Below are 26598 nucleotides of genomic sequence, written 5' to 3'. Positions count from 1 at the left end.
AATGAGCAGCTACATATATTAATTATCACCCTTTCTGCGATCACAGGCTCACTCAAGTTAAAATTTAAAGGGCTTAGATTACTTTCTGGTGAATTTTATTAGTTTTCCCCAAGAGGTGCAAAGACTAATGCTGTCACAACAGAAAAGGAGAGCATATACAGCGTCATTACAAGCTGAGTCACCCAAAAGCACTGAATCTTGCTTTATTATAACACAGCATCTTAAATAGTCTCCTGAAGCACTATCATTTGTTATGCAATAGACTGATAACAGTGAGCTAACCCAGTACTACAATAAAATGAAATCTGGTGCATCTGCAGAGTTGTTCTCAGTAGGCAGACCAAGTTCCCTTGCTGGTCGCTTTGGTGATAGCAGCTGCAGGCTTCCCTTCCTCTACTGCAATATAGAAAGATGCAGAACAAAGTTGGTGAAAGTTGTCTTCTTGTTGATGACGATAACATTTAGATATGCCTGCTGAGAGCCATGCTGCAGGTGGGAAGGCGACATGGTCAGGCAGATATCCAAGAATTACAACCAAAAGATTCTTCCCTGTGCAGCTGTTGCCATCAATTTATTCTACCCCCTCCAAGTTTCTCAGCTAATTTCTCTCTGAAGAGCAAAATCTTTAAGTATAAAAAGTAAAATCTAAAGAGACTTCTTCACCATGCCTCACTCATATCTTGCCATCATTCAGATACAACACATGAATATTCTTCATTCGCTAGTACCACAGTCTAACCGCAAGGCAGTTTCAGCTTCTAAACAGCAAAGCTGTGCAGTGCTCTCAAGTAAATAATACATTTTAATTCATCTGTCATTAGGAACTTTATGACCCTTGTATTTTTGGAGAACTTTGCAAAGCAAGAAACTCTAGATCATTAAAAAGCATGACTGGAATTTCTCTACCACCTTAACTGAGAAGGTGTTCATAAACACTATGTTCAGTCTTGTTTTCTTCCTTATCCCCTTCCTTCCTCCCATCTACTCATGAAACTTGCCCAGATGCAGATATTGTAGAACACAAATGACATTTGCAGGCATCACATTGCTAAATATTACTCTTTCTACCCCGTTACTTTTTTTTTTACTTAGACTTTGCACAAAAGAGAGTAATTCATTAAAAGTTAAGGAACTTAAGCACATGAGGTCTGGTTTTCCAAACACCCATGTAGACACTACCATCATAAAACCAGGGAATATTATTAATTTAAATAACAGATATTTAATAGACTATGTCTTGTATATCTTGACAGAAACTTTTTGAAAATAGTTTGAAAATGCTTTGTATTTTCATGTACTTCCTTCAAACACTAACAAAAAAACCCTTTTAAGGTATGATTTTAGACAAATATTTTAAATAGTGCTCTTTGATGAAGCTCCGTTTAACAAGTATCCTGTTTCACATTGCAGAAAATTAATATACTTTGCATACACATGCAGTCTACACATTTTATTACACATCTCCCTGCACAGCTGTGATCTGGCCAGTTTCTTTGATAAAATATACAAAACTTGGAAATGAGGTAAGACAAGAGTGACTGAAAGCGTACACAAAAATTACATCATCAGCTGAAATAACTCTCAATACCCCACAATAATTCTGAAGTATCACAGAAAAAAAAGTGCATTCTACAATTTCCAAAATATTTTCAGAATTTCTCTGTATTAATTTATTGTCTCTTGCAAGTCCTGGTATCCTTCTTACTGTTTCACAACCATGGCTTATCTTTATCACCATATAAATCACTGTGCTGCTGCCAAAGATGAACTAACCATGCAATTTGCAAATGGAAAGATATTTTCAGCATGCATTCCACAAAAAAACCCCATGTAGTTGTTTCTACAATAAAGAACACCATATAAATCGCTTGCTTTATGTCATCCACTTTCATTTTACAAGTCCAATGTTAAACAAGCTAAAATGATAAAAACAGTTTCTATGTCCATGGAGTGCTGTGCTTTTCCAAAAGTATTTCGGTATTTACCCCATGAGGTAATTACTGTTTCATACCTAACTGGGTATTTTGGTTGCATCCTACAAAACACTTCATACAACTTGACAACTCGGAATTATTTTTTCCAGGTCCTTCTCCAAATCTTATTTATCTTGGACACCCTGCAGATAACTTCCATTTTGAGAGCCTTTGGTGTAAATGGGTTGTTCCACTTAAAAATTATTTGCAGATGGCTTTGGTAGTACTGAGGTAAGTACACTGGTCACCAGCATAGACATATAACTATTTATACACCATAACACTTGGAAACCCTACTCATAAAACAGAAGCCCACTCTGTTGGGGACTGTACAAAGGTTATTTTTGTCCTTTTGAGTTTACGGTCAGTATAAGGCAGAAAAAGAAAAGGAACACTGACATACGGGCAAGGATATAAGGAAACTAAGACAGAATTTCAGAACAGACTCTGGTTTTGCAGACAAGCAGACTGCCTCAGCTTCCTTGGAGTGTCATCTCTTACTTGACTAACTAGCTATGCAGATTAGGATGGAAACAACTATACTCCAGGTCAACAACATCCAACAGGGGCAACAGAACTTCAGAAGGTGAAAAGCTACTGTCTTGAAACTAATTGCAGAGTTCCAGCAGCAGTTCAGTGATAGAACACCAATGTCTGACAGTCAGCAGTACATTATGCTTCCTCATGTATTTTGGAAGGCCATGTTCATACTGTCCCTCAGTTGAGAAAAAAAATTATTTGACATTTGGATCCATGAAAATAGTAGCTACCTTTGGAACAATGCAATATATACTAGAAAGACAGAAAGAAAAGCTGATAGCACAGGTGGATATTTTTAAGAAACACTTGTCACTTTCTAGAAGTGAGGTATCACACATGATCTCCAAGACAAAGAGGATACTCTCTACAAAGAAAGCTGGGAAGTAAAACTTATCTGAATAATTTTATGAAGAATCAAAGAAGAACCCTCCACAAGACCCAGCTAACTTGATAAGGTGTCAGAGGAGATGTATTTAGGGAATGTTAACTGCCTTATGGGTTTTAGACACAAATGATTTTGACATAAAAAGATCATCTGATATTAACTCTGTTTCTGATTAATCACTTAAACACTAAAGAAAATAGAATAGTCTCATTCGCTTCCACTTGAAGTTTGACCACTGCTATTTAATTTACAGATATTTAAAAAAGCTTCCAGAAGTATCATAAACCAAATCCTACTCGTGGAGTTAACTGTATCTGCATTTTTGTCTATTCTAGAGCACATTTAATGCAAAACCACAGATGTATCAGATTACAGGCCTCCCCATAAAATCAGAATAGAGTATAATATTTCTTTTCTTAGTTGAAGTACTGCACACAGAGCACTACCAAAATAGTTTCCTACAGCTCTGCAATCTGTAAGAATCTTTGTTTTAAGACCTCCATAAGAATAATTAAAACTTCAAAGTTTCTTCCTCTGGCATTCATACTTAAACTCGATGGTAATGAAATTCTTCATATCATTATAGCCATATGATGTTGGAAAGATCCATATGTCTACTGAAAAGGTAGGTGGCTACTGCACGGGGAAAAAAAAATAGCAAAAAGCAGGGTTATAAATTGGGAAAACATGCTTCTATGCATCCAAAGACATTAATTCTGAGAATACACTTGGTTTAAAGTTTAAAAGAACAGAAAAACTCAAGCTGCTCAGATATCTGCAAAAACACCAGTCAAGTATATGTAAAAACCACTAGTGGACTGAGCTGACTGAAACGTAGTTTAGTCAATATAGTTAAAGAGGAAATTACTTGCATGTGGATTTACTGCAACAGACTTTTCATTGAGGAGAAGTGAGACAGATCAGTAAAAACTAATTTGTACAATGTGCTTCAAAGACAGGACTACTACAGGGACTTTGTAGAAACAGGCTCTAAAGGCAATAAAAGAAGATTCAAAGATAAGTGGAAATACTATTGCCTAAACCTCTGACAAACAGATTCCATTTGAGACGGTCAACAGAATATTCAGTAGGAGAGTACTAACATCCTTATCTCAGCTGTGACTAACTTAAGTAACATTTGTTTTCTCAGCAACCCTATAAATAAAATGAAAACCCCATTCACTGACCAAAAGCATAGGGAGAATATTGTCTTTGTATTTGCTTTTTATTTGCAATTCCTTGTCTTAGGACACAAAAAAGAGGCCCAAATCAGGGGTTTTATAACAAAGAATTTAACTGTGTTAAAGCCAAGTAAAGGAAATCTTCATGTGGGTAGAGGACGAGAAAGTAGAAGAACAAATCCAAAATCAGAACATTACCTTTCCTGCCCACAAAATAAAGTATTCATGGACTTCCTAGTCATGACTATAACCTTAAAAATGTAACTTGGTATAACACTCTCTATATCCAACTGGACAACTACTCACATCAGTGAGAAACAGTCTCAATCTTTGTTCAAAATTTCCCTGATGCTTACTCCAGTAAAAGTCAGTTGACACATCGCATCCTTTTGCACACTTCTTGTTTTTAACACTTCACGCTTCAGAAAGCACTGAAAATACATGATTTACTCTGTATTTAAAAAAAACCCTGAAGTGTTGTTTTCATTTCCAGTTATGCTAAACAGGTTAGCTATATTATAAATGTTCTCTTCAAGGTAGCACACTTGTGCTCTATTATATCTGTCATTAGTGATGCTTGGGAATCTATAAAACCATATGTACACACACTTGAAAAAATCCCACATCAATAATAAGCTATTTTACAGTCATAAATATTTCAGTTATCAAAAGCCCTCTGAGACAATAGTTACTGTCCAGTTTACAACCACTAATAGTTTCTTTTGCAAGTTCTGTTGTCAAGTATGGTTTTTTTTAAATCAACACAGTTAAGTAATCAGTCACTTCATCAGCCTCTTCTTGATTTTTAAAGTAGAAACTTACACAACTGGAAAAAATATTTTACATACAATGTCATAATTTTTATGTTCATTTAGCACATGAAAATTTTGTGATTCCTCTGACATCTGAACAGAATTTGAATGGTAAATTCCTTATGTATTGCACTAGCGTAGGTACATTGAACAGTAGGACACAAGTAAGAGCAATGTGTATGTTACAATAAATATGCTGTTTGGATTTTCTCTGGTTTTCAAAACACTTAAAATGATATATTATCTTCCAAACTGAAGATATTTTCACAAGGCAACCAACAAGATTTGATAGAATTTTTATCTCTGAATCCACCTCAAACTTGCTGTATCCCTTTGCCACTGTTACACAACACTGGCTTTGAGTAAAAATAAACCAATATACAAACACTTGGAACTTTCTGCTTCTTCATCTGTCATTTCAGTCTTTGTAAGATGCCATGAAACTAACAAAAAGCACTAAAATCACAGATAAAAGCATCTAAAATGTGAAAATCATTTAAGTAGTTAAAAAGTCATTAAGCAGTTGAGCTGTATAGGAAATCCTTTCAGAAATATTGTATTTAAGACTCCTCAGATAAAAACTATTTCACACTTTTGTAAAGAAGGTATCTAACAATATACTTACACTGCATACACCAGTAGGAGGTAGACACATTAACACTGAAGCCTAGAGAGACCTGAACTAACCCAGACAACAAAAAGAATCTGCTCACAGTACCATGGCCAAACAAAACGACTTGTAATACTTCATGTGACTGATGCTAAGCTGTTTCTGGTACCATACACTGTCATTTGTTAACTACAGGACATCTACAGGGCATAACATTAAGCAGTGTAAGTATATCCTAAGGAAATACCGTGCTTCAAAACACATGAAACCACTGAAAATAGTATCTCAGAACAGGGTATGATAAATAATGATGATTTTTAAAACCTATGGTTTTATTACCTCTTATATCAAAAGAAGAGAGCTTTTCACAAATTGATGACATAATCATACATGAGAACTCTGCTGTTATTAGTAATTAACACAACTTTATAAATAGATGGGGGCACTCCAAAAAGCTGAGTGTGCTTGCACCAAAGCAAGAGATTACTACAGTTTTAACAAATGCTGATGACTTAGGGATTTAGGTATTTGGATACCTTTTTTTTTTTTAATTTTGCTTACAGAGCCTTAACTTGAATTGCAAAACAAGTTAGAACTTTTAAAAGACGCAGGAAGAAGAAGATTCCTCTGTTCCTCTAAACAAAACTATATCCCCACAATCCACAATTTTCTTCTGCCCGACTGCTACTAAATTACAAATGTTAATTAATCATTTCACTCACCTGGCCAGGCTGGGGGGATAAACAATTAATAACCTCCTCCAACATCACTGGTATGTGTAATCTTCCAAAATCATTGTTTTCTGCACTTTCAGGTAACTCTTCAGTTGCACACTTCTGGACAGTTTGTTCTTTTAACTCAGAATCAAAAAGCTTTTTTGCTGAAGAATGGATCGTTCTGGCCAAAGAAGCCACATTTATTGAATTTGGTTCTAAGTTGCGCAGAAAGAAACATTTGTAAACTTGGCACAGACACTGAGATAACATTTTGGAGTTGATCAACCTAGAAAAACAGTAGATATCAGGAACTATCTTGAAATAAATATTTAAAATAGTAGGTTTGTTTTAAAAGTAAAGTTGAAATGTTTTAAGTAAGGCATTACACAGTCCAAGACAGGCGGTTTTAGAGTTATGGCATGTCAGTAAAAAGTGAGAATCTGTTACTTGAACTTGTTTTCAGAATTGTTGGATAACATGGAAAGTCACATTCAAGCAACAATGGTTTTCTTTTCACAAGGAACATCTTTTCCTTTCCATTCCCAAGCTTCTAACAGCATTAGAACATTTCAGAGATGCTAACATTAAATAATTAACTACATCTGGCAAAACCGGAACACTGATTTAACCTTCAAATTGTTGCCCTTCATTTTGCCAAACATAACGTGATATTTGCTGTGAAAAGGAGCACTCTAGTTGCCAAGTTTTCCATGTGCCCAGTTAAAATGGGAATGGACAAATCAAATACTGCAACCATATACTGCACTGTAACTTAGCATTACACACATAGTAAATATATGTCTTTCATCAAGCATTACATCTTATAATACCAAATATTTCAAGAATAGATAGAGGTAAAAATTCTCTTAGTATAACTAACTCAAGTAATATTTGAGACCTTGGAAACATCACAGCAGTTAACTGCAGTTTATCTATAATTACTTGGATAACTGATGACTTCTTTCCCCATGTCCAAAACACTCCAAAAACAAGCCAGTAATCTATAAGTGGAAGGCTGCATGACTTTCCACCAAAAAAATAAATGTTAAGTTTAACATAGGTGATACAAGGGCTTTATTTATAAGATACCTCCACTTCTTTACGGAGCTGAGCCCTTCTGTATTACTTTCACACACTTTATCCTGCCAGGCAGGAAAGGTGAAAATCTTGTAATAAATTAATTTGAAAAAGTATCATCCTACATTTACTCCACTAACAAAATGGCAATCTTATTTTAACTACCAGATTATTTATTAGATGCTTTGGTTAGATTTACCTAGCCAAAGGCTTCACAGATTTTTGTCTGCACAGTTAAGAACGTTGCTGAGTCATCAATTCTGGAAAATTAATCTGATAACTTAAACCTCAACTAAATATATTTCTCCTTACCTTAAATCTGGAGGCGTGTATCACTTTATAACTTTGTACAGATACACTATAGCCCTGAGATACTGCATCAAATCCCCATGCTTCTACAGAAAACACTGTATGAAAAGGGTGAAGAGCAACAGCCACCACCCAACCCTCACAGCCCTACATTGGTACAAGCCCAGGAGGCGTTGTTAACATCAGGGTCGCACTTTGCTTATAGTCAACTTCATTCCACACGATTAGAGAATTTTTATTCGAAGCGAACAGAAAGCACACTTTTCTACAGCACGCGTCTTGAGCGGCTGTTGTACAGCGTTTAAGGCAGCTGCCTGCATAGCGGCACCCGCACTAAAGTAGCCGCTAAAGGCAGGTAGGACACAAAAATTGGTGTCTATAACGTTTTTTTCATCTGAAGTGACCGGATAAAGCCATGCCCCGTGACACTGCGCAGCGGAAAGACGCTGATGGCTGCTCGCCTCTCCTCGGCGGGGCGGGGCCGGGCCGGGCCGACAAGACGCAAGTAGCCACAGGAAGCAAGAGACTACCTACCCACCCCACCATACCAGCAATAAAACATCCCCGGCCCCCGCCCACGAGCTCTGTCACTCCCCCTCAGCGGCCACTCCCCACAGAGTCATTCCCAACGCACACGCCTCATCACCCCCCCCCCCCCTCTACCCAGGCCTCCCACTCTCCCCCGCGAGGCTCTGAAAGGCGGGAAGCACCCGCCCTCACAGCACAACTGCAGGGGAGTCTCCACCTCAGCATCCTACCGGCGGGGCCGTAATCCAGGGGCTCTCCCACCCTCGGCAGCCGGGTCGGGGTACAGTCGAGCCCGACAACACAAAGTGGCGCCGGCTAAGACCAGCAGGCCCCAGCAAAAGTTCAATCGCGCGGCCAGCGATTTCTCCAGCGCTTACTGTCGCGCTGCTGACGTCATGAGGGCAGCGGCCAATGAGGCGGCGGGAGGGGGCGGGCCGCTTGTGTTTGAATTGGGCGGCAGGAGGTGGCGGCGGCGGTTGGCCCGGCCGCGGAACCGAGCGGACCTGAGGTGAGTGGCGGCGCTGAGGCGAGGGTTAGGGGTGCCGGTCGTAGTGCTGATCGTCGCGTGTTGTCAGACTAGGCCTAGTTGGGAGCCTTGGGGCAGATCTATCGGTAGCGAGCTAAGGAGTGAGTGGAGAATAGCGAGTAGAGGTGTGCCGCGGCACAACCACTGCTCGCCCATGTCTGGATGTTCACTTTACCTTAGGGCCTTGTTCTTGGCCGCGTCTCGGTTATGCTAGGAGCTGTGTGGCGGTTCGACTGAAAGAGGGCAAGTTTGACCTCGAGCTGGAAACACGTCATCGAGAGCTTTTACCCTGAAGGTCGCTGTCAAGCGCTAAGGTTGAAGGGCCGTTAATTATCAGGAAAAAATGTCCCGTTAAAAGGGGAGGCTGCTTTGACATCTTCCAAGCATGTTTGAGTATCTCGTGCAAATTACGTTAACGTGGATCGCCCTTTAACTGTCTCTTTAAACCTACGTGGAGTGTGACTTAAGGCAGTAACCTTGAGAAAGCAGATAACCAGCTTCTCTGTTTCATCAAAGCACAAGTAAACCACTCCCATTGGTCTGTGGAAGCCTGGTAGCTTATCTTTAAGCTTGCTCTGAAATGCAGAAAAACCAGGAGATGAATTAGTAGTTGAAATAAGCTTACAGAATTCCTCGGGAAATGTGATTTCGTTGTCTTAAGCTTGTACTGAATTCAGTTATCTTTTCAGGCCAGTTTACACAGTTTCCGAAGTTGTGCTGTCACTGTAGCAGTCTAGAGAGCTAACATGGGATAGGCAGATCCAGCACTGGTGAAGATATTAGTCCTGTAATAGATTTGACCTATTTGAAATATAAGGCCTTTAACTCTTCTTTTGACAATTGCAGAACAGATTCAGCTGTTTGATCTCGAAGAGTCTTGGAATTGAAGAAGGAGAACAAAAGGGACATTGTTATGTCTGCTGCTAAGGAGGAAGTCTGTAATCATGTGAAAGTGGTGGTCCGTGTCCGCCCAGAATCTCAAAAGGAAAAAGATGGCAACTTTAGCAAGGTTGTTCACGTTGTTGACCAGCATATATTGGTCTTTGATCCAACGGAGGAAGAAGTTAGCTTCTTTCACGGGAAGAAACAGACCTATAGGGATATTGCTAAAAGAAAAAAGAAAGATCTTAAATTTGTGTTTGATGCTGTTTTTGCTGAAAGTTCATCCCAGATGGAAGTTTTTGAGCATACTACAAAAACTATAATCGATGGCTTCTTAAATGGATATAACTGCACAGGTAACTTTGCTGTTTCTCTTCTTCAGTTCAAAACACTGAAGTTTCTATATATATGTAAAGTATCTGACTGCTGCAGGGAAATCTGAGATAAAAATATTTTTTTATTTCATTTATAGATGTAAAAGGCTGACTTTTTAGCCTATGGAAGTTAGGATAGCACTTCTCTATTTTAGAAATTAACTTGTGTTAGAGTTATAATAGACTTAACAATTTTATCATAAATATGCATGTTTATAAGGGGAGTCCTCTGGAAGCAGTTATTCAACCAGAAGTAGTTGTGTTATGGAGCATGTGGTCATCTACTTTAAGAAGTCTCTTTAACAGCTTGGTTTTTTTAACTGTCAGATGGATTGTGGTGAGGAAATGAAATGCCTCCCTGCAATAAGGTAGGGATGGCTTAGGGTTGTGAGATTAAGCATATACCTGTGAAAGGTAAAGTCTGAGTAAAAACTTGATCCGTTTATGAAAACAGCTATGTAGCATGAAAGAGATGGGTCAATGTCCATTCTATTTTGGCATGCCTGATTAGCTTACTAGCATAAAGTACTTTTTTTTTGCTTTATTGTTTTTTTTTTCCTTTTTTTGTGAAAATTTAGTGCTTGCATATGGTGCAACGGGAGCTGGGAAAACTCATACAATGTTAGGTTCCTCTGAAGATCCTGGAGTGATGTATTTAACCATGATGGAACTTTATAATTGCATGGACCAGATAAAAGAAGATAAAATATGCAATGTTGCTATCTCTTATTTAGAAGTAAGTGGGTTCCTGCATTTGATATGTTGCTTTTAATAAAGCATGTTTTAATAAATCAAGGCAATGATTTTGCCTTCACCGGCCCTTGCTGTGACTTTACAAAGTGTGCCCGATAGGAATGGAACTGAGCTATGTTCCACAGACTTGGTGTTCTTCATAACCACCTGTTACTACTTTACAGAAGACTACTCAAAAAAGTCTATGTCTTCTAATATATTAACTAAACAGTCAAATGATTTCTGTCTTGCTGATCAGTTACATCCCTCTAAATGTCTGTTGATGTGTACGAGAAAATGATTGTCAGGATTATATTTCAGAATTTCACAAATCTTATAAGCACTGAAATCACAGAACCAAATGACATCTCATCTCTTTTATATGATAATTTTTCACGTTTTTGCTTCATTTATCTGACTATACAGTACAACTACATGAAGAGCTGCTACGCTAATGGTTAGCCCTTTGCAGACATTTTTCTTGTTGTCACCCTTTCCTCTCCTTTGCTTTTTGCATTCCAGTTGTGTTTTTACAAGTAGTTGTCTTGGTACTGTTGACAATCAGTAATAATGAAATAGTTACCTTCTAGCCCCCTAGAATTTAGATGGAAGTATAGTTAGTATTTATGGGGGGGAGAAAAAAGAGAGAAAAGTTTGGTTTGCCATGTGCTGTTTCAAGTGCTTCCATGTACCTAGTAATATATTTAAGAATTTTAGCAAGCACCCTTGGACTGAGAAATCTTGCTGAATAGGGATTATGAAGTGCAAGAGGACAAGAAGATTCTTTAGATTTGTGCTTGCTGCAAAAGAGCATTTTTGTTGGAAAAATAAACTTTTTTTAATGAAGACTAAATATTATTTACTAGTGAAGAGTAACTGCTACTTGAGTGATTAAAGAAAGGAAGCAATTATTCAATTTATTCAATTGAGTATTTCAAGCTCAGTATAGGAAAGCTGTTTGACTTTTGAACTTTTTATTTGTCTTGAAGTACTAAAAAAGACTTCAATGATTTCTGGTCAGTTAAAATTTAATCTTGTAAAGTATGGTAGGATAGTTTTATTAAAATATTTTAATTTTCCCCTCAAAGGTCTACAATGAACAGATCCGTGATCTGCTGGTCAACTCAGGACCTCTGGCTGTTCGTGAAGATACGCAGAAAGGGGTGGTAGTACAAGGGCTAACATTACATGAGGTATGTAAATAGGTATGGAGATATAGGAAGCTTCACAGTGTCTTTGAGAAAATGGTGATGTTCCCATTGATCAGTGAAAGTTTTATGCAACTTGATAACTTCCTAGAGGTTTTTCTTTGCTGGCCATTTTCACCTTAGTGGGTATGTGCCTTGATAACTTGCAAACCTAACTGGTATTGTCTTTAAATAACTGTTGTAAAAGTTTCCAGTTAAATTACTTTTCCAGGCCAGCATAGCAATTCTTTGTCAAAGTCAGTGACAGAATTTACCTTTCCAATCTGAAAATCAACTGTTGTGCACGTGTTTTCTTTCAGCCTTTTAGTGGATGTTACATGTTATGCAGCTTCCAGCTTTTGTATATATTGAACAATGATTAAACAAGATACAATGTTATTGGTTTGGCTTACTCTGTGAACACCAAAGCTTGGGTCTTGAGGATAAAAATCTTAGTATATCACTGATGCATTAGTACAAGAACAAGTCAGTCAGTCATTCTTAAGTAAGATTTCTTTTAACTGGGGAGAATCTTTGCAGATTTATTTAAATTGCTCAGTAAGAATAAATCTCGGATTTAAATTTCTACAGTTAAGTGCTCCCTTTTTCATACCTTACTGCTTTTGAACTGAGAATGTTTGAAGTACATAAATTCCAAAGCAGCAAGTTTCTCTTTTTTTCTAGGTAACTCAAATTTTAAGTTCCTTAATTTTTTTTGATAGGGAATTTTTTAAAAGAAAAAGCATGCATTTATTTTGTGCTCTACCCTTAAAGCCTAAATCAGCAGAGGAAATCCTTCAAATGTTGGACTATGGAAATAAAAATAGAACACAGCACCCCACAGATGTAAATGCCACCTCTTCCCGGTCCCATGCTGTCTTTCAGGTAAGTTGATACAGTGTATGTACAGTGGTCATTCCTGTTAATTGTAAATTTTGTTTAAAGTTTAATACAATGGAAGCTTTTTTTTTTTTTTTAAATTGTGTTGAACCTTAGTTTGTGTGAGAGGAGGGTAGTTTTCCAGTTGATCCTTCTTACTGACTTCTTGTTCTTTGCAAGGTATCTCTTTCTGTAAAACTGTAATGCTGAGCTTTTAATGTACTTCCATATAGTAATCTTATAAGCTGAAACTTGTTAGGGTTTTTGTAGTGCTTTCAGTTTTCATTATGTTGCTTGTTATTTTTCTAGGAAAAATTACAGAACACAATTATGTGTCTGACTATAGTCTGAGAATCTCAAGTAGTACTTTCTCATCCTGCTTATTTTGATTGACTTTTACATTAAAGTGATTTATTAATATTGTGTTACCTAGCAAGTTTTAGAACAAGAAAAGCAGTATATGTTCTCTGAAAGCATCTCAATACAAATACTTTCATCATCAAATTAGAATATTGATTTTTAGTTTCCATAGATGAGAGTTTTGCCTTTCTACAAATGTAATAGAGCTTAAGAGAAGATCCTCCAGAGATTATTGATGTCTGTAGACCACCACCTTGTCCTTCTGACTGCTCTTAAACATAACCTGGGACCTTTTTCATAAATAATAGTTGAAAGTTAGTGTTGTTAGCTAAACCTCCTCTTTTTTTTTTTTTTTTTAAATTCCTGTTTGCCAGTGTATACTGCAAAGCAGTTTATCTTGAATTCTGGCTTGTGAAATAGTAAAAGAAAAAAATTAATTCTGGTCCTTGTATCCCAGCTAAACAGTTTAATTACTAGGCAGTTGTTAATTGTATCTGCAGACTCTGGCAATGCTTAATAACAATAGCCAAAAGTTTGTGTTTTTACATAGATGATAGCAAGGCTAGTTATCACTCCAGGGCTGTACTGTCAATGCTAGTGAGGGAAGAGATTAATAACAGACAGTACATGTGTTAAGTACTTCTAAAATATGTAGTAGAGTGAGAATGACTTTTACTCTAAAAGCTTCCACACTTGCTTATATTCCTTAGATTTCTGTTTTGAAGTTGTCGTTCCTGGTTTTAATTTCCTGTAAATCTTGCCCATGGTCGCACATTTAAGGCAAAAACTTCCTGTGAATTTGTTCTGTTTGAGAGCTGCATTGCTGTGTAAGTGCACTGTCTTTAATGAGGCAGAGAGCACAGTGCCACAGGCCCAGTTCAGAGAGTGAGCTGCTGCTATCTGTTTCTTTACTTGCTGGATCAATGTCTTACCTCCCTCACCTTTACTCAGGAAGAAGCTCTGTATTATGTTAGCTGGCTTTCTTCTGAGTTAATTTCTAAAAGTTACAAGCAATTACATAAATTAGGTAGATGTTGCAGGCTCATAGTCTCTTTGAGACAGTGACAAACAATTCTGTGAATGGCAGGATGGGGTGCTAGAGCCTTTGTCTTCTCCAGCCTACATTCAAGATTTAATCTGGCAAACTGATCTCACTGTAGATATATCTATTTTTAGTAAAAGGTATATACTCACAAAATAAGCTAAATTGAAAAAAAATGTATACCTGTATTTTACCACAACTTTGTGTGAACGTGACAAAAAATGTGTTGCTATACTTACTCAGATTTACACTTTGAGCTTGAACTGATTAAGTAATTTCTGGACTAATCTTTCTGTATTCTTTCCTTGTTTTTCTGTCCCCATAGCAGTTGTGGCAAGCAAAATATCCTTAACTGTATAAAATACACTGTCCATCTCATAGCCAGTCTCCATATGGAGTTGTAGTCAACTAAATGGCAAGAAAGACCTTTCAGTGTAAAGATTAGCCATTGCCATGTCATGACTTAAAAGTATTTTCTGCTATGTACTTGGCATTCAGTCGCAGTGCACAGTTCATTCACAAACACTGTCGGACTGATTCTGTTCTAGGACATTAACAGAAAATTTCTCTTGTGTTCTTTACAATATTCCTAATCCAGTTAACTCTTGTGGTGAGATAATCCTGAATATTTGCTGCATTGGTCTTTTAATTGACAGCTAGATCATCTCAAGATATTAAATGCTTTTACTTAAGTGTCATTTTCTTTTAAGTGCACAAATTACCGATGAAAGTCATGATTTGTTTTGTTAGTTGTACCTTGAATGTAAGATTTATACTGATATCCACTAATATCATCTGTTCTCAAGATAACTAGTGCAGTCTTTGAATAGTAACAAATTTAAGATAGAATAGATTTTAAGACTTTTTCACAGAAGTGACTTTGTGCTTGAGTGCAGGATGGCATGGTTTAGAAAACTATAAGTAAATGCCTAATAGAAATACTACATCTGCATGTAGTACTTGAAAGGCGTATTACTCTTGCTAACTAGATAGGTCCAATGAATGCAACTGGAAGTTTAACAGATTGTAACGTGTAATGGTTTAAGCTAAGAAAATTCAAAACTGTACACTTTTTTTGAAGTGGATTCTTAGATGATCTTGATCTACTTGATGCAGTTATTAGCAGTGTTGGTTTCTATAAGAAACAGTTTCTAAGTAGTCAATACTACAAGAAACTGCATATGTCAGTTTCTCATCTACTTCCACAAATCTACGATTTTCTGCAAAACATGTGCTTGCTTATCCTTTATTGCCTCTTTGGTCCCACAGATATAAATGGTGAGAAATCCCTGTTGCTGTCTTGATTCCTCATAAAAATTAAGCTTTCTATTACTTTAAGAGTTGCTCTTGTTGGCGGAGATAAGTTATCTTTTATGCTGGCTTTGATTCTTGCTGTTAATTCCATTGTAGCAGGATGTTTTCTGGAACTGACTGAGGAAGTAGTAAAAGTCTTGGCCGAGGATATTGTGAGCTGATTTTAAAGATGCAAGTTTTGCCTTACTGCACCATCTGTCTTAGGTTTGAAATCTCTATCTAGGTCAGGCAATTATTGCATCTGAAAGTAAAATCCCAATTGCTGTGCTGTTCTAGTGAAAGTATTTTGCTGACAGACAAAGAAATAAAAAAGGTTCTGCTTTGGGGCATTTCCTGTATCTTTTGAATTTTTGTAAAAGCTTGAGTCATACAACATAGTTAAGCTGTGACTCCACCTTTCCCTGTTTCACTAATGATAGTTAGCAGATTCTAGTAGAGAGCTGCCAGCCTGAGATAGCTACTTTACCAAGGTAAGTTCAGAGAAGTTGCTTTTTTCTTTTTTTTTTTTTTCTTTCTATTGTACTAGTATCTGTAAAATGGAACCTACTTGGATTGTTTTATATAGAAATATGTCTATTTGGTAGAGACATACCTGTTGTGGCAAGTCATAAGATTTTATTTGCCCCTAATACTTGTCAACTTTTTTCCTGTTAAAAATTGTTGTGAAGACTTCATTTCTCCTGGGCAAAGCTTAAAGCTAAATAGCTGGTGAGATATTGTCTTTATTAGACAATCACCTTGTATATATGGCAGCTTTTTCCCAATTCACTGTCTAAAAGTGCATTCATGAAAGTGTCCGTAACTCTTAGCCTTACAAATTGCAATGCAATCAACACAAAAGAAGAGGAAGTGTGTAGAGAATCCTGAAAAAGTAAAAGCCATCTAAGGATAACTGTAATTCTTACTGACTGTATAATCATGCTCTACCTACTTCCTAGTAAACCTGAGGAAAGAATAGCATCACTAGCAGAAGGAAGCAAAAGCATTTAGTCCTTTGTCTATCTCCTACATTGTGAAAATTTCAGGAAAGAAGGGATGCAAGAGAACAGGTGGGTCTCAGTAGTGACAGCTTTCCAGAAGACTCTAGAGTAGTATTTATTTTCACAGCAATAAATGAGTATCCTTCCCCTATTAAAGGTAGTTATAGTTAAGTCTAAATCACTCTAAGTCCAAGCTGGTTTGTGTCTATATATATATATATATATATATATATATATATATATATCTCTTCTTTATGGCATACTCTTAAAGGTGCCTCAAACAAAGGATCGCCTTTTCCAGTTTCAAATGCAGTAGTGTGGTATACATCTTGAGTGTAGAAGAATCAAGAGCTGTTGTAGCTGTAAAATGCATTTGAAGCTCACCAATCTATGCCACTGTTGTAAGCCTCAACCCAGCTGGTCACTTAAAACTCTGCAGAAGGATGGGGAAGAGAATCAAAGGGGCAAAAGTGAAAGGGAGAGGGAAATACTTTGTGGTTCACATCAGTAAAGGTTTGCTTGCCAGCACTGACAGATGATGCCTAACCAATCCTCAAGCAATGGCTGCTTTGGAAAAATTTTCAGTCACTTGGGGTCAGCTGTCCCTTTGCAACCTCTTGCCTGCTGTCTTGACACCATGCAGCTGCTGTTCAGCAAAAGCTAAACACTAGTGTGTTAGCATTACTTGGGCCACAAATCTTAAAGCACCATATGGGCTGCTATGCAAAAAATAACTCTGCCAGCCAAACTCAGTGCAATCACACTCTACTTCCTTCTCCCACTAATACCTGAAGCAGGTGAGTTTGAAGAGATGTCAGATGCATTCACTATGGATGCATTCCATTTTCCATTGGGCCAAACTGCCTGTTGGTGGTTTAACTTGGCTTCTGGGAGATTCCAATAAGAATTTCTGAAAACAGTTGTTAACACTGTAAAACAAATTTACTGCTTAGAGTAACAATAATTAGTTGGTTAGTGGTTAATTTCTAATAGTTTTCCCTTTTGATTGTAGATTTATCTCCGGCAGCAAGACAAAACAGCTAGCATCAATCAAAACGTTCGCATCGCCAAGATGTCCCTCATTGACCTGGCAGGATCCGAACGTGCCAGCGTGACTAATGCCAAGGGGGCTCGCTTCAGGGAAGGGACCAATATCAACCGCTCCCTGCTCGCTCTTGGGAATGTCATTAATGCCTTGGCAGATCCAAAGGTATGTGCTACTTTCCCAGGCAGTCTTCAGCACCTCGTGTTCTGAAACACTGTTTAAAATGGTAATTCCCATTATTCAAGGAGACATCTTGTTGATGCTTCTCACATTGTTCTTTTCTTTGAGGTTTTCTTATGGGTTTCCATTATCTCTGCAATAGCTGAAAAACAGTCCCAATGGGAAAGAATTCTGAAAAATAGTGTGTAGGTACCTAAAGATAGTATCTAAGATGCATGTACCTACTTTTGTTACCCACTTTTTATAAAATCAAGCACATGTTGATAAGCTTGCGTGGGTAGATGAATAGCCTTATGAGGACAAAGTGTTTTCCAGAGGCTTATGCCCTTTAATCTTAAGGGAGAAGGCTTTTATAGGATAAAACAGCTGTCCTAAGTTATTCTTTTGTGCTTTTAGATATATCCACTGACATCCCCCCTGCTCACTATAGTGAATTAGCCTCCTAGTCTGCCTTAGCACCACGAGGGAAGGGGTAGGGACAGTTAATGTGGGAGAATAACAAAGACAAAACCTCATGAACTCTTACCGATGTCAAATGCTACCACTGGCATTTCTGATCAGCCAAATATGCTTTTATTTCCTGATACTGCACATTCTCATCACAATCTCATTAGAGTGGGAAGCAGAATTTAAAATCTATACTGTGGGCATAGGTAAGATTCATTGTGCTCACTTATTTGGTGTGGTATTGGGGTCCTGGTGACAAAGTATTGTGGGATGAAGATTCTATAGATGCAATTTGAGAAAAACTTCACAAAGCGCACTTCTTAGGTTGCCTGGAAAGATTTTTGGAATCTCCATCCTTGAAAACACTCAAAACCCAACTGCGCATAGTCCTTGGCAGCTCACTGTAGCTGACCCTGCTTTGAGTAGAGATATTGGACTCAATGAATTCTGAGAGGTCTTTCCCAACCTTGGAGACTCTGTGAAAGTAGTTTGAAGAAGTCTGCCTTTTCTACTAGCTGTTCACATCACAAAAATAATTGTTTTGTATCCAGACATCAAAAAGTAACCTCTCTAATAGATGTGTTTATAAAGGTATTAAACGGTTCCAAGAGTAAACAGTTGCAGATGTATATGTAATTTTGGAATCCCCAAAAGCAAAAGTCCAAGACTGATAGTTCTGTTTTGTGGCGTTGTGGAAACTATAAGCAGACTTTTTGTCGAGTGAATATTTGAATTACAGTTGACTAATCCATAAAAATGTATATAACTCTCTTTCTAGAGCAATAACAAGCACATTCCTTATCGAAACAGCAAGCTCACTCGTTTATTGAAAGATTCTCTCGGAGGGAACTGCCGAACAATAATGATAGCTGCTGTTAGTCCATCTTCCATGTTCTATGACGATACCTACAATACTCTTAAGTATGCAAACCGAGCCAAGGATATCAAGTCTTCTGTGAGTGTATTGGTATTTATTAATGTTTTGACAAAATATATCAATGTAGTATTAAGAGTCAGTGATTTCTTCTAGATGAATGTAATTTCCTTCACCCTTGTCTCAATGTTGTTCAGTTACCCCTTCTTTCTTTCAACAGTCAGCTCTTCATCATTTGAGTGATAGATGTAGTAGACAGTAGTTCCTAAAGGCAACATGACTTCATTAATGGTATTATGCTGCCAGTTCAAAAGAGTTTGTTGTGTGAGCATCAATTTTAGAAATAACCCTCAGCTGGTAGAATTCACAGGTGGCTTCAGTATCTTACTTTCTCAGAGAACTGTAAAGCATGTTAAAAAATATCTGAACAGTTGTACATGAGCAGGTCCAGGTTTGTTACAGGTAGAATTCAGCTGAAGCCAAGACAAGCCCAGTGAGATTATATTGATAAGTGAAAAGCTACAAGAATGTCCTGTCTTGTGCTCCCTATTATTCTGTCTTTTTTCATAATCCTTTGTATTGCAGCTTCTAATTTCTCTTATGCAATATGGGACTCATTGTAGTTACATTGCTGCATACTTAAAGCTAATTTATATAATGAAATGCACAAGATACATTCTAAATGGTAGAACTAATCTGGATAAACGCAGAATGGGCTTACACATATAAATGTTATTTTTGTATTGTTCTGTTATGGGACATGACATGGCTGTGGGTATATGACAGATCACTGCAAAAGCTGAGAGTTGTATTTTCCTTGCTCAAGTCAGGATTTATTTTTTTTTTTCTTCATAATAGAGTGCAAGTGTAACTATGTAATACTTACAGGGTATCTATTATGCAGGAAAGCATGAAGGAGCCTTCCTAAATTCTAACTTGTTTCTTTCTTTTAATAGTTGAAGAGCAATGTTGTTAGCTTGGACAGTCATATAAGCCAGTATGTTAAAATCTGTGATGAGCAAAAGAAAGAGGTAGGTGAAAAAATAAATTAAAATCTATTGTTTCGTTTCATTTATTGTTAAAAATTTCAAAGATTAGCTTTTACAACTTTGAATCCAAAAATTGTTTATGGGGTATTTATGGAACCTATAAGGCAATAATGTCGTAGTTCTCAAATATAGTCTTTTGAAGTAAGAAAGGTGTTTTGTATTCTAAGAGGGATATCACCTACTGCCATCTGTAAAGGTTTTTAAGATACAAGCACAGAATGATAAGTTTGGGGGGGGGGAAAGACAAACTATATTCCAACAAGTACCTTTTTTGTTTTAGATCCTAATGTTGAAAGAGAAACTAAGAGAATATGAAGAAAAGCAAGCAAGTATCCCTAGTAGTCATAACGCTGCAGTACTTTCAAACAACCAGCAAGCAGAAATACAAAGGTAAAATAATCACAATAGTCTTACACAAACTCCAGTTTTGATAGGACTCAAAGCATTTAGAAAACTTAACTTATTCTTCTCATTATTGATTTCCTCATTTTTAACTTTGCTTTCCTTAAACTAGGTGTGGCCTTGCATAACTTATCACTGCTTTTCAGAACAGCTTAGTTGTTGATTTAAAACAAAACAAATACAATATACTTGAGGAAATATCCTGATATTAACCTAGGCAAATAATTCAGTAAAACATTGCAAGGTAACCATGTACTCTAATCCTCCAGAAGCTGACATAACTTACTCTGACTTCACAATTTAGAAAAGTGGTGAAGGTCTTGCATCTCTTAGGTTTTTACAATGCTTATGTGGGTGTAAATTTTTTTAAAGCTTGTGAATGCCTTCACTATTGTACTCAAAGTATTTCATGGGTACGTCAGGTATTTCTGACTCAAGGCTACCAATGTTATTCAGTATTAACGTGCAGATGAAATTCTGCCATTAAGAACATAAAAGATTTCAGAACAAGTGTTCTAGGAAGCTCCAGAGCTCTGTAGAGCTAAGAAATTCTTTTCTATTACCAAAAGATTTCAGAGAAAAATAACAACCATCTTTAGTCTTGGCTGTTTAAATTTCCATATAGGTTTTCAGAAAAAATAAAATCAAATATGAACCTCATAAATTTCTTGTTCTATTTTGGGCCAATATTTAGTGAAATTATTATTAATTGATTTTAAGTCACCTTGACTTTTCAGACCTGGTTGCTGCTGTTCTTGTGTTAATTGGAAGAATCCCCATGTGAAAACACTGCCTTTTAAAAAATGAGGGCATGTGGGTGTATATATGTATGTATACTAACATGTGTGTACACACAGTGACAGAGAAAAGTGAAATGGCAATTGTAAAGGCTTGGTAGTAAAAATATTCAGTGAAGGTTTGTAATTGCGGAACATACCGAGCTGGGATAGGGTCATTCACTCAGTGTTATCAGATAGAACGCTCTAAAATTGGTTAAGTCCAGTGGTGAAAAGTAAATGCCAGACAATCAAATACAAATTAAATAAAACTACAGTAAGAAAAAGCAAACAAATTAGTACAGAGCCATACAACTGGTCTGTGTGTGGTCTGAATAGTAACCTAAGAATGGAATACCATTATAAGTGTAACATGATATTTGTTAACAGGACAGTGTGGCATTTGTGTTATGTAATAAAGAAATACAGTAGAATTTTAAAAGGGGAAAAGGTGAACATGACAGCAACAAAAGCTTCCTGATAGATCTGTCTATGCACTATCTTATTTGAAGGATGATAAAAGTCCATTTCTTAGGACTTATAAAACTAGGCACAGTCCTTTAACAAAAAAAAAAATCTGTTTAGTGGTTTCACTTTTTTGAGTTATGAAGATAGTTACTGTATATTTATAGTTATATTACAAATAAATTGGTCAAGAGCTAGACATCTAAAATCAAACTGATACATTTTGGGGAGCGAGCCAGTAAAATACTTACAAGACTTTGTGATATCACTCTAGAAACATGTTGCCAAGTAGACCTTGCATATCTCTTGTGTTATACAAAAATTCCAAAACTCTACCCTATGTTGTAACCATGGTGTTTCTCCTCACAGTCCGGTTCTTATAGTAATCTAGGGAGACAGCAGGAAATATAGGAAGGAGCATGTTAAGGCCAGCTTTCAGCAAAGCTCCTTAAAGTTGGTTTTGTAGGTAGGCAGAATTTAGTTTGCATAAATGACAGCAGGTGCTGCTGCTACTGGCAGATTGCAGCTTTCCTGCAAGATTGGAGAGGCAAGAACTTTAAGTTCTTTGCACAAAGAGTTGATTTTAGGCTTGTAGGTTCCTTCCTATTGTTTTTCTGTTTCTTGATCCCTTTTCTTCTTGCTGATGTTCCTATCATTTTGGATGTTATGGTCTCTTTTTAGAGCACACATAAAATAACTAAGATGTAATGTATGAATTTACAGAAGACAATCTATTCCATGAGGAGGTTAGGTTTTGGTGTGAAAGTCTTTCTGGATCTGTTTCTGAATATCTGATCACATATTTCTGAGAATTATTCACCTAGATTTATTCAGATAACTTTTTTAATGGGCCTTTTGAATGTGTTATTTTTTTTAACCTGGAAAACCTTCTGAGGCGAAAGTAAAAACCCATTCAAAGGAAAATGCTCTCTATGTGAGCTTCATTTTACTGTCATTCCAGAGATTTCAATAAAAGTCTCATTCAGGTTATTTAAGTTTAATTTCCAAAATAAGTGTTGGTTTAAGTCATGTTGATAGTTCTGACAGTTTGCCTGCATATTTTTGCAGTGTAAGACTTTAAGGTTAATGGAATTTCCTGTGATTTACCCTTCATTTCATTCTATGTGTGTGGGAAGAATCAGTCAAGGCAAGGTCTCTAAAATGTCTTATCCAAATGCTGGATATATTCTATGTTAATATTAGTTGATCAGAGTTGGTTTTGGTTTAATGTTCTGGAATATCCATAAAGTCACACAAAAGCCTATCCCACATTCTCTAGATAACAGCAACAAAGTGAGTATTTCATTCTTTTCTTTCTTCTGAGGATCCTCTCAGGTACTTTCTACTGATTGGGTAACGAGTTGACTTTCTCCACCTTCATTCCAGGTTTTGAAGGTATTTTGCTGTCTTCTCCCTTCTGTTTGGGACAGGGTAGAGAGCCGTATCCATAGTCTGTTTTATCTTCCAACTCCCTATGTATTTTGTTTCACTGTTATCTGTAAGAGACTCACGATTACAACACTTGCTGCTTCGAACCCAAAGCTGATTGCTGCTCCCTCTGTCTAAACCTTGGGAGATGCTTTATCTGCCAGCTCTTCAAGTCTTGAGCCTGTAGACAGTGAACACTGGCTTTGGAACTACCACAAACAGGTTCGTGAGCTCTTTGAAACTAGGTAGTCCAGAGAGTTCATACCCTACAAGTTCATATGCCTACAAGATCACTTGTGAAGTGAAGGAAAGAGTAAAGGTAACTCCGTAAGAGTAGAAGTGTGCTTACTGAAAGAGTGAATCCAGCTAAAAACAGGAAGTTTGCAAAGGCTTCTATACTTGGTGTTATATTGGGGATACTGATGACTTTAAGTAGACTTCAGAGAAAGTGAGCAACTGAATACTTTGTGATTTTCTTTTTTGGACAGATAACTAGCACATTTTTTTTGAAGGAGAGCTTATGTGTCTATGGCAACTGTAGTGTGATCTGTGAAAGAAATTGAAGGGAGAGTACAGAACATAAGTATTTGGTCTGTCTTGGAGGCAGAAGTAGGACTTCTGTGAAGAAGTTCCAGATGTCTGGCTTTGGAGTCCTGGGGTCATTGTCATAAATACAACAAGATTTATTTTTTGTGTCACCTTCAAAATTTTGTCCCACTTCCGGTTTGAGTACATAAATGTATGTTATGCTGTATGGATGCTTTATTTAGTGCTCACCTATAATAGGCTTTGCTTTTATCCTCTTACTATTTTAATGGTTATTTTATTAACTTGGAATTGAAAGTTACAATTGTAAAGGAGTCAGTCATAAAAAAAGACTTCAATAAGTAATCCATTTCTTATTGTCATCCTTTAATTCAAATAGATACAAAGAAATCCTTAAAAATGTGTTCTCAAACCGTGAGGAGATCAGAAAAGAATACCTCAAGTTGGAAATGCAACTGAAGGAAAACACACTGAAGACACATTACCAGAAAAAGTGTCATGAACAAATTCAACTCATATGCTCTGAAGAAAGAGTAGAAAGGGTGAGTTTTCTATAACATAATCCAAGGTATCATCTCTCTTTATTTTGCTAATCTAATGTAAGACTTCTCCTTAAGTATTATATATTTAAGCATTAACTAAGTATATAAATAAAATGTGATACTCATAATATTTTCTGCATTAACAACAGAAAGGTAGCAGTAATGCCAGGTGTGCTAATTTTTTCCACAGTGCACAGAAAATTCTTATGTGCTTATTGCTGCTAATTATGAAAACTTTTCAACTTCCCATCATGCAGGTTTGATTGTCATCATTACTTAAGACCTAGCCAGGCTTAGACTCACAATCCTCTTGTCCAAAACCAAAGCACACCAATATATTTATGGTAGAGTCACTGACGCTATCATCAAGCTGTGTAGTCCATTTATTTCCTAAGGAAAAACATGGACCTTGTGCTAAACAAGATGGATTCTTATCATTGGTGTCTCAGTTGTCACCAGAGAGATATTTGGATAACTGCTTAAGGACAGAGTCATGTGAACTGAAGTAATTATATTTAAGTAACTATATTTAGTTTCCTTGAATTTTAGAAGAATAATTCAGGAGCTAAGTGAACAACTGATGTTGTACAGAATTAAATGCTGATGTCTGTGAAAAAGAATCAAAGTATAAATAAGTAAGCATGGTTAAATGAAATAGTATCTTCATTTTTCTGGTACAAGTCAGCTTAAAATAATATATGGCTTAGATAGACATGAAGTTGAGGATGGGGCTGATTTTGCTTAGTCATGGTACCAATCTGTATTTGTCCAAAAATTATAGTTTACCATATGACTATTTTTTTTTCCCAGTGATTCACATGAAACTTAGTCCTTAAATAAATATCCAAGCAAAAATATCACATGTTCTGCTTGTCATTAATGAAGGTATTTCAAGTGACTTTGTGTTCTAGAATTCTCTTTTATGCTACAGAAACCCCAAAGTAAGTTTTTGTCTGTACCATGCTTACAATGGAGCATAGCTGTAAGACTGTTCAAAATGAGGACTTATACTTTTATACACTTCTTTTTTATTAGCTGATTTAACTTTTATTTTGAATGTTAGCAGTGCTGCAGTCAAATGTTGGTTTTGCCATTAATAGACTTATAGATATGATTTACTGAAGTTCAAGAGTCAATATAAGTTCAATATAAGTATTGATGCCTTTTTTTATTAACAAGCGTAAGTCACTGTAATGGGGAAATTAAATGTCCTTTTGCAACTACTTAAGAACAAATTGGATTTTAATTTGGAATTGAGTTCTTTGATTACCAAAATGACTGTTCATGTTTCCTTTGTGCATTATAATGCTTCTGTTTTGCCTTGCATTTTCACACATTTACTATTCTCTTAAATGCCTCTCACTTTTCCTCATGGTAAAATACACTGCTAAGCCACAGATATTTCTGAAATATGATGGCTTTTTTAACAAAAAGGTGCCACATTTTACACTGGATTGTCCATGCTTAGTAACTAAATGCACTAGGTAAACAATGCTTTTTAGATAAGCAAAAAGTGTCTTATATATATACTTGAACATCTTCATTTGGAACATCTTAATTCAAAATAATTTCAGAAATAAGCAAAAAATTTAGACATGACCTTAGATGACCTTAATCTGTGTTCTTACAAATGCTTTCTTGCTGCAAGACTTTTGTCACAATTCACCTCATGAAATACAGTCCATCCTGAACCACTTATAAACAATTTTTCATATCTTCCTCTGTTTCTGACTTTTTTAGAACTTGGATGCTACGCATTGAAAGAACCTGTTTGCTTCTCGCCTAATGCCTTCCACTCCACTCTTGTTACTTGTGTTTCAGTGTTGTTTTTCTGGTGCATGTTCCATATCATCTGCAGCTGTGTTAGTCAGAAAGCCTTTGTGCCAACACAAGAATGGGTATAGAACATTCCTCTTTGTATAAAGACATTAAAAGTTATGCTTCTGTATTATTTTAATTGTCTTGATGAGTTTGAAGAATTTATTTTATCTTGAAGGTTTCTACATCAGTCCTGGAGTCTATTTTTCAATTGCTTTTCTTTTTGTTTTTTATTTAAGAACATGTTAAAAACCTACAGGTAATCTGATAGGCTTTTGAAAAATATATTCAGTTGAAAAAATATATATTCAGTTTTAAATCACTTCTACATTTTTGATTGTTACTTCAATTATGTTTTATGGTCTGGAAAAGGAGCATATTCCTGGAAAGCAGTCAATCTGTCTTGGTTTCATTTTTTTCTGCTTAGTACAATTGCCTATGCTGGATTCAAAAACTCTTGTTGCCTATGTCCCAGTCCTTCAGCCTGGGAGGGATGTTTTCTTCAATTTCTCATGAAATTTATTTATATTACAAAAAAAGCAGCAACTCATTATCTTGCCTAGGACTACATGGGCTGCAGAGGTGGTGTACAGCTAGCACACGTAACCGTCTATTTTTT

General features: G+C 36.5%; 2 protein-coding genes across 2 annotated transcripts in view; one reads left to right on the top strand and one right to left on the bottom strand.

Annotated features, from left to right (window-relative positions):
• Positions 1 to 8932, bottom strand: part of METTL15 (methyltransferase 15, mitochondrial 12S rRNA N4-cytidine) — a 78402-nt gene extending 69470 nt beyond the window's left edge. The window contains exons 1-3 of the mRNA XM_061999621.1: positions 8912 to 8932; positions 8362 to 8652; positions 6224 to 6475 (exon numbers count right to left, since the gene is read on the bottom strand). Of these exons, the coding sequence (XP_061855605.1) occupies positions 6224 to 6475; positions 8362 to 8652; positions 8912 to 8932 (564 nt within the window). The remainder of the gene's footprint in view (positions 1 to 6223; positions 6476 to 8361; positions 8653 to 8911) is intronic.
• The window catches only part of KIF18A (kinesin family member 18A), a 38884-nt gene continuing 20774 nt past the window's right edge, over positions 8489 to 26598 (top strand). Inside the window, exons 1-10 of the mRNA XM_062000152.1 lie at positions 8489 to 8639; positions 9504 to 9895; positions 10492 to 10649; positions 11734 to 11838; positions 12607 to 12717; positions 17420 to 17617; positions 18858 to 19034; positions 19910 to 19984; positions 20283 to 20392; positions 23999 to 24161. Coding sequence (XP_061856136.1) covers positions 9571 to 9895; positions 10492 to 10649; positions 11734 to 11838; positions 12607 to 12717; positions 17420 to 17617; positions 18858 to 19034; positions 19910 to 19984; positions 20283 to 20392; positions 23999 to 24161 — 1422 coding nt within the window. The 5' untranslated portion in view covers positions 8489 to 8639; positions 9504 to 9570. The remainder of the gene's footprint in view (positions 8640 to 9503; positions 9896 to 10491; positions 10650 to 11733; positions 11839 to 12606; positions 12718 to 17419; positions 17618 to 18857; positions 19035 to 19909; positions 19985 to 20282; positions 20393 to 23998; positions 24162 to 26598) is intronic.

This window comes from Colius striatus, chromosome 7 (genome assembly GCF_028858725.1).
Source record: "Colius striatus isolate bColStr4 chromosome 7, bColStr4.1.hap1, whole genome shotgun sequence".
Taxonomy (NCBI): domain Eukaryota; kingdom Metazoa; phylum Chordata; class Aves; order Coliiformes; family Coliidae; genus Colius; species Colius striatus.
This window is presented reverse-complemented; position numbering and strand designations above follow the sequence as displayed.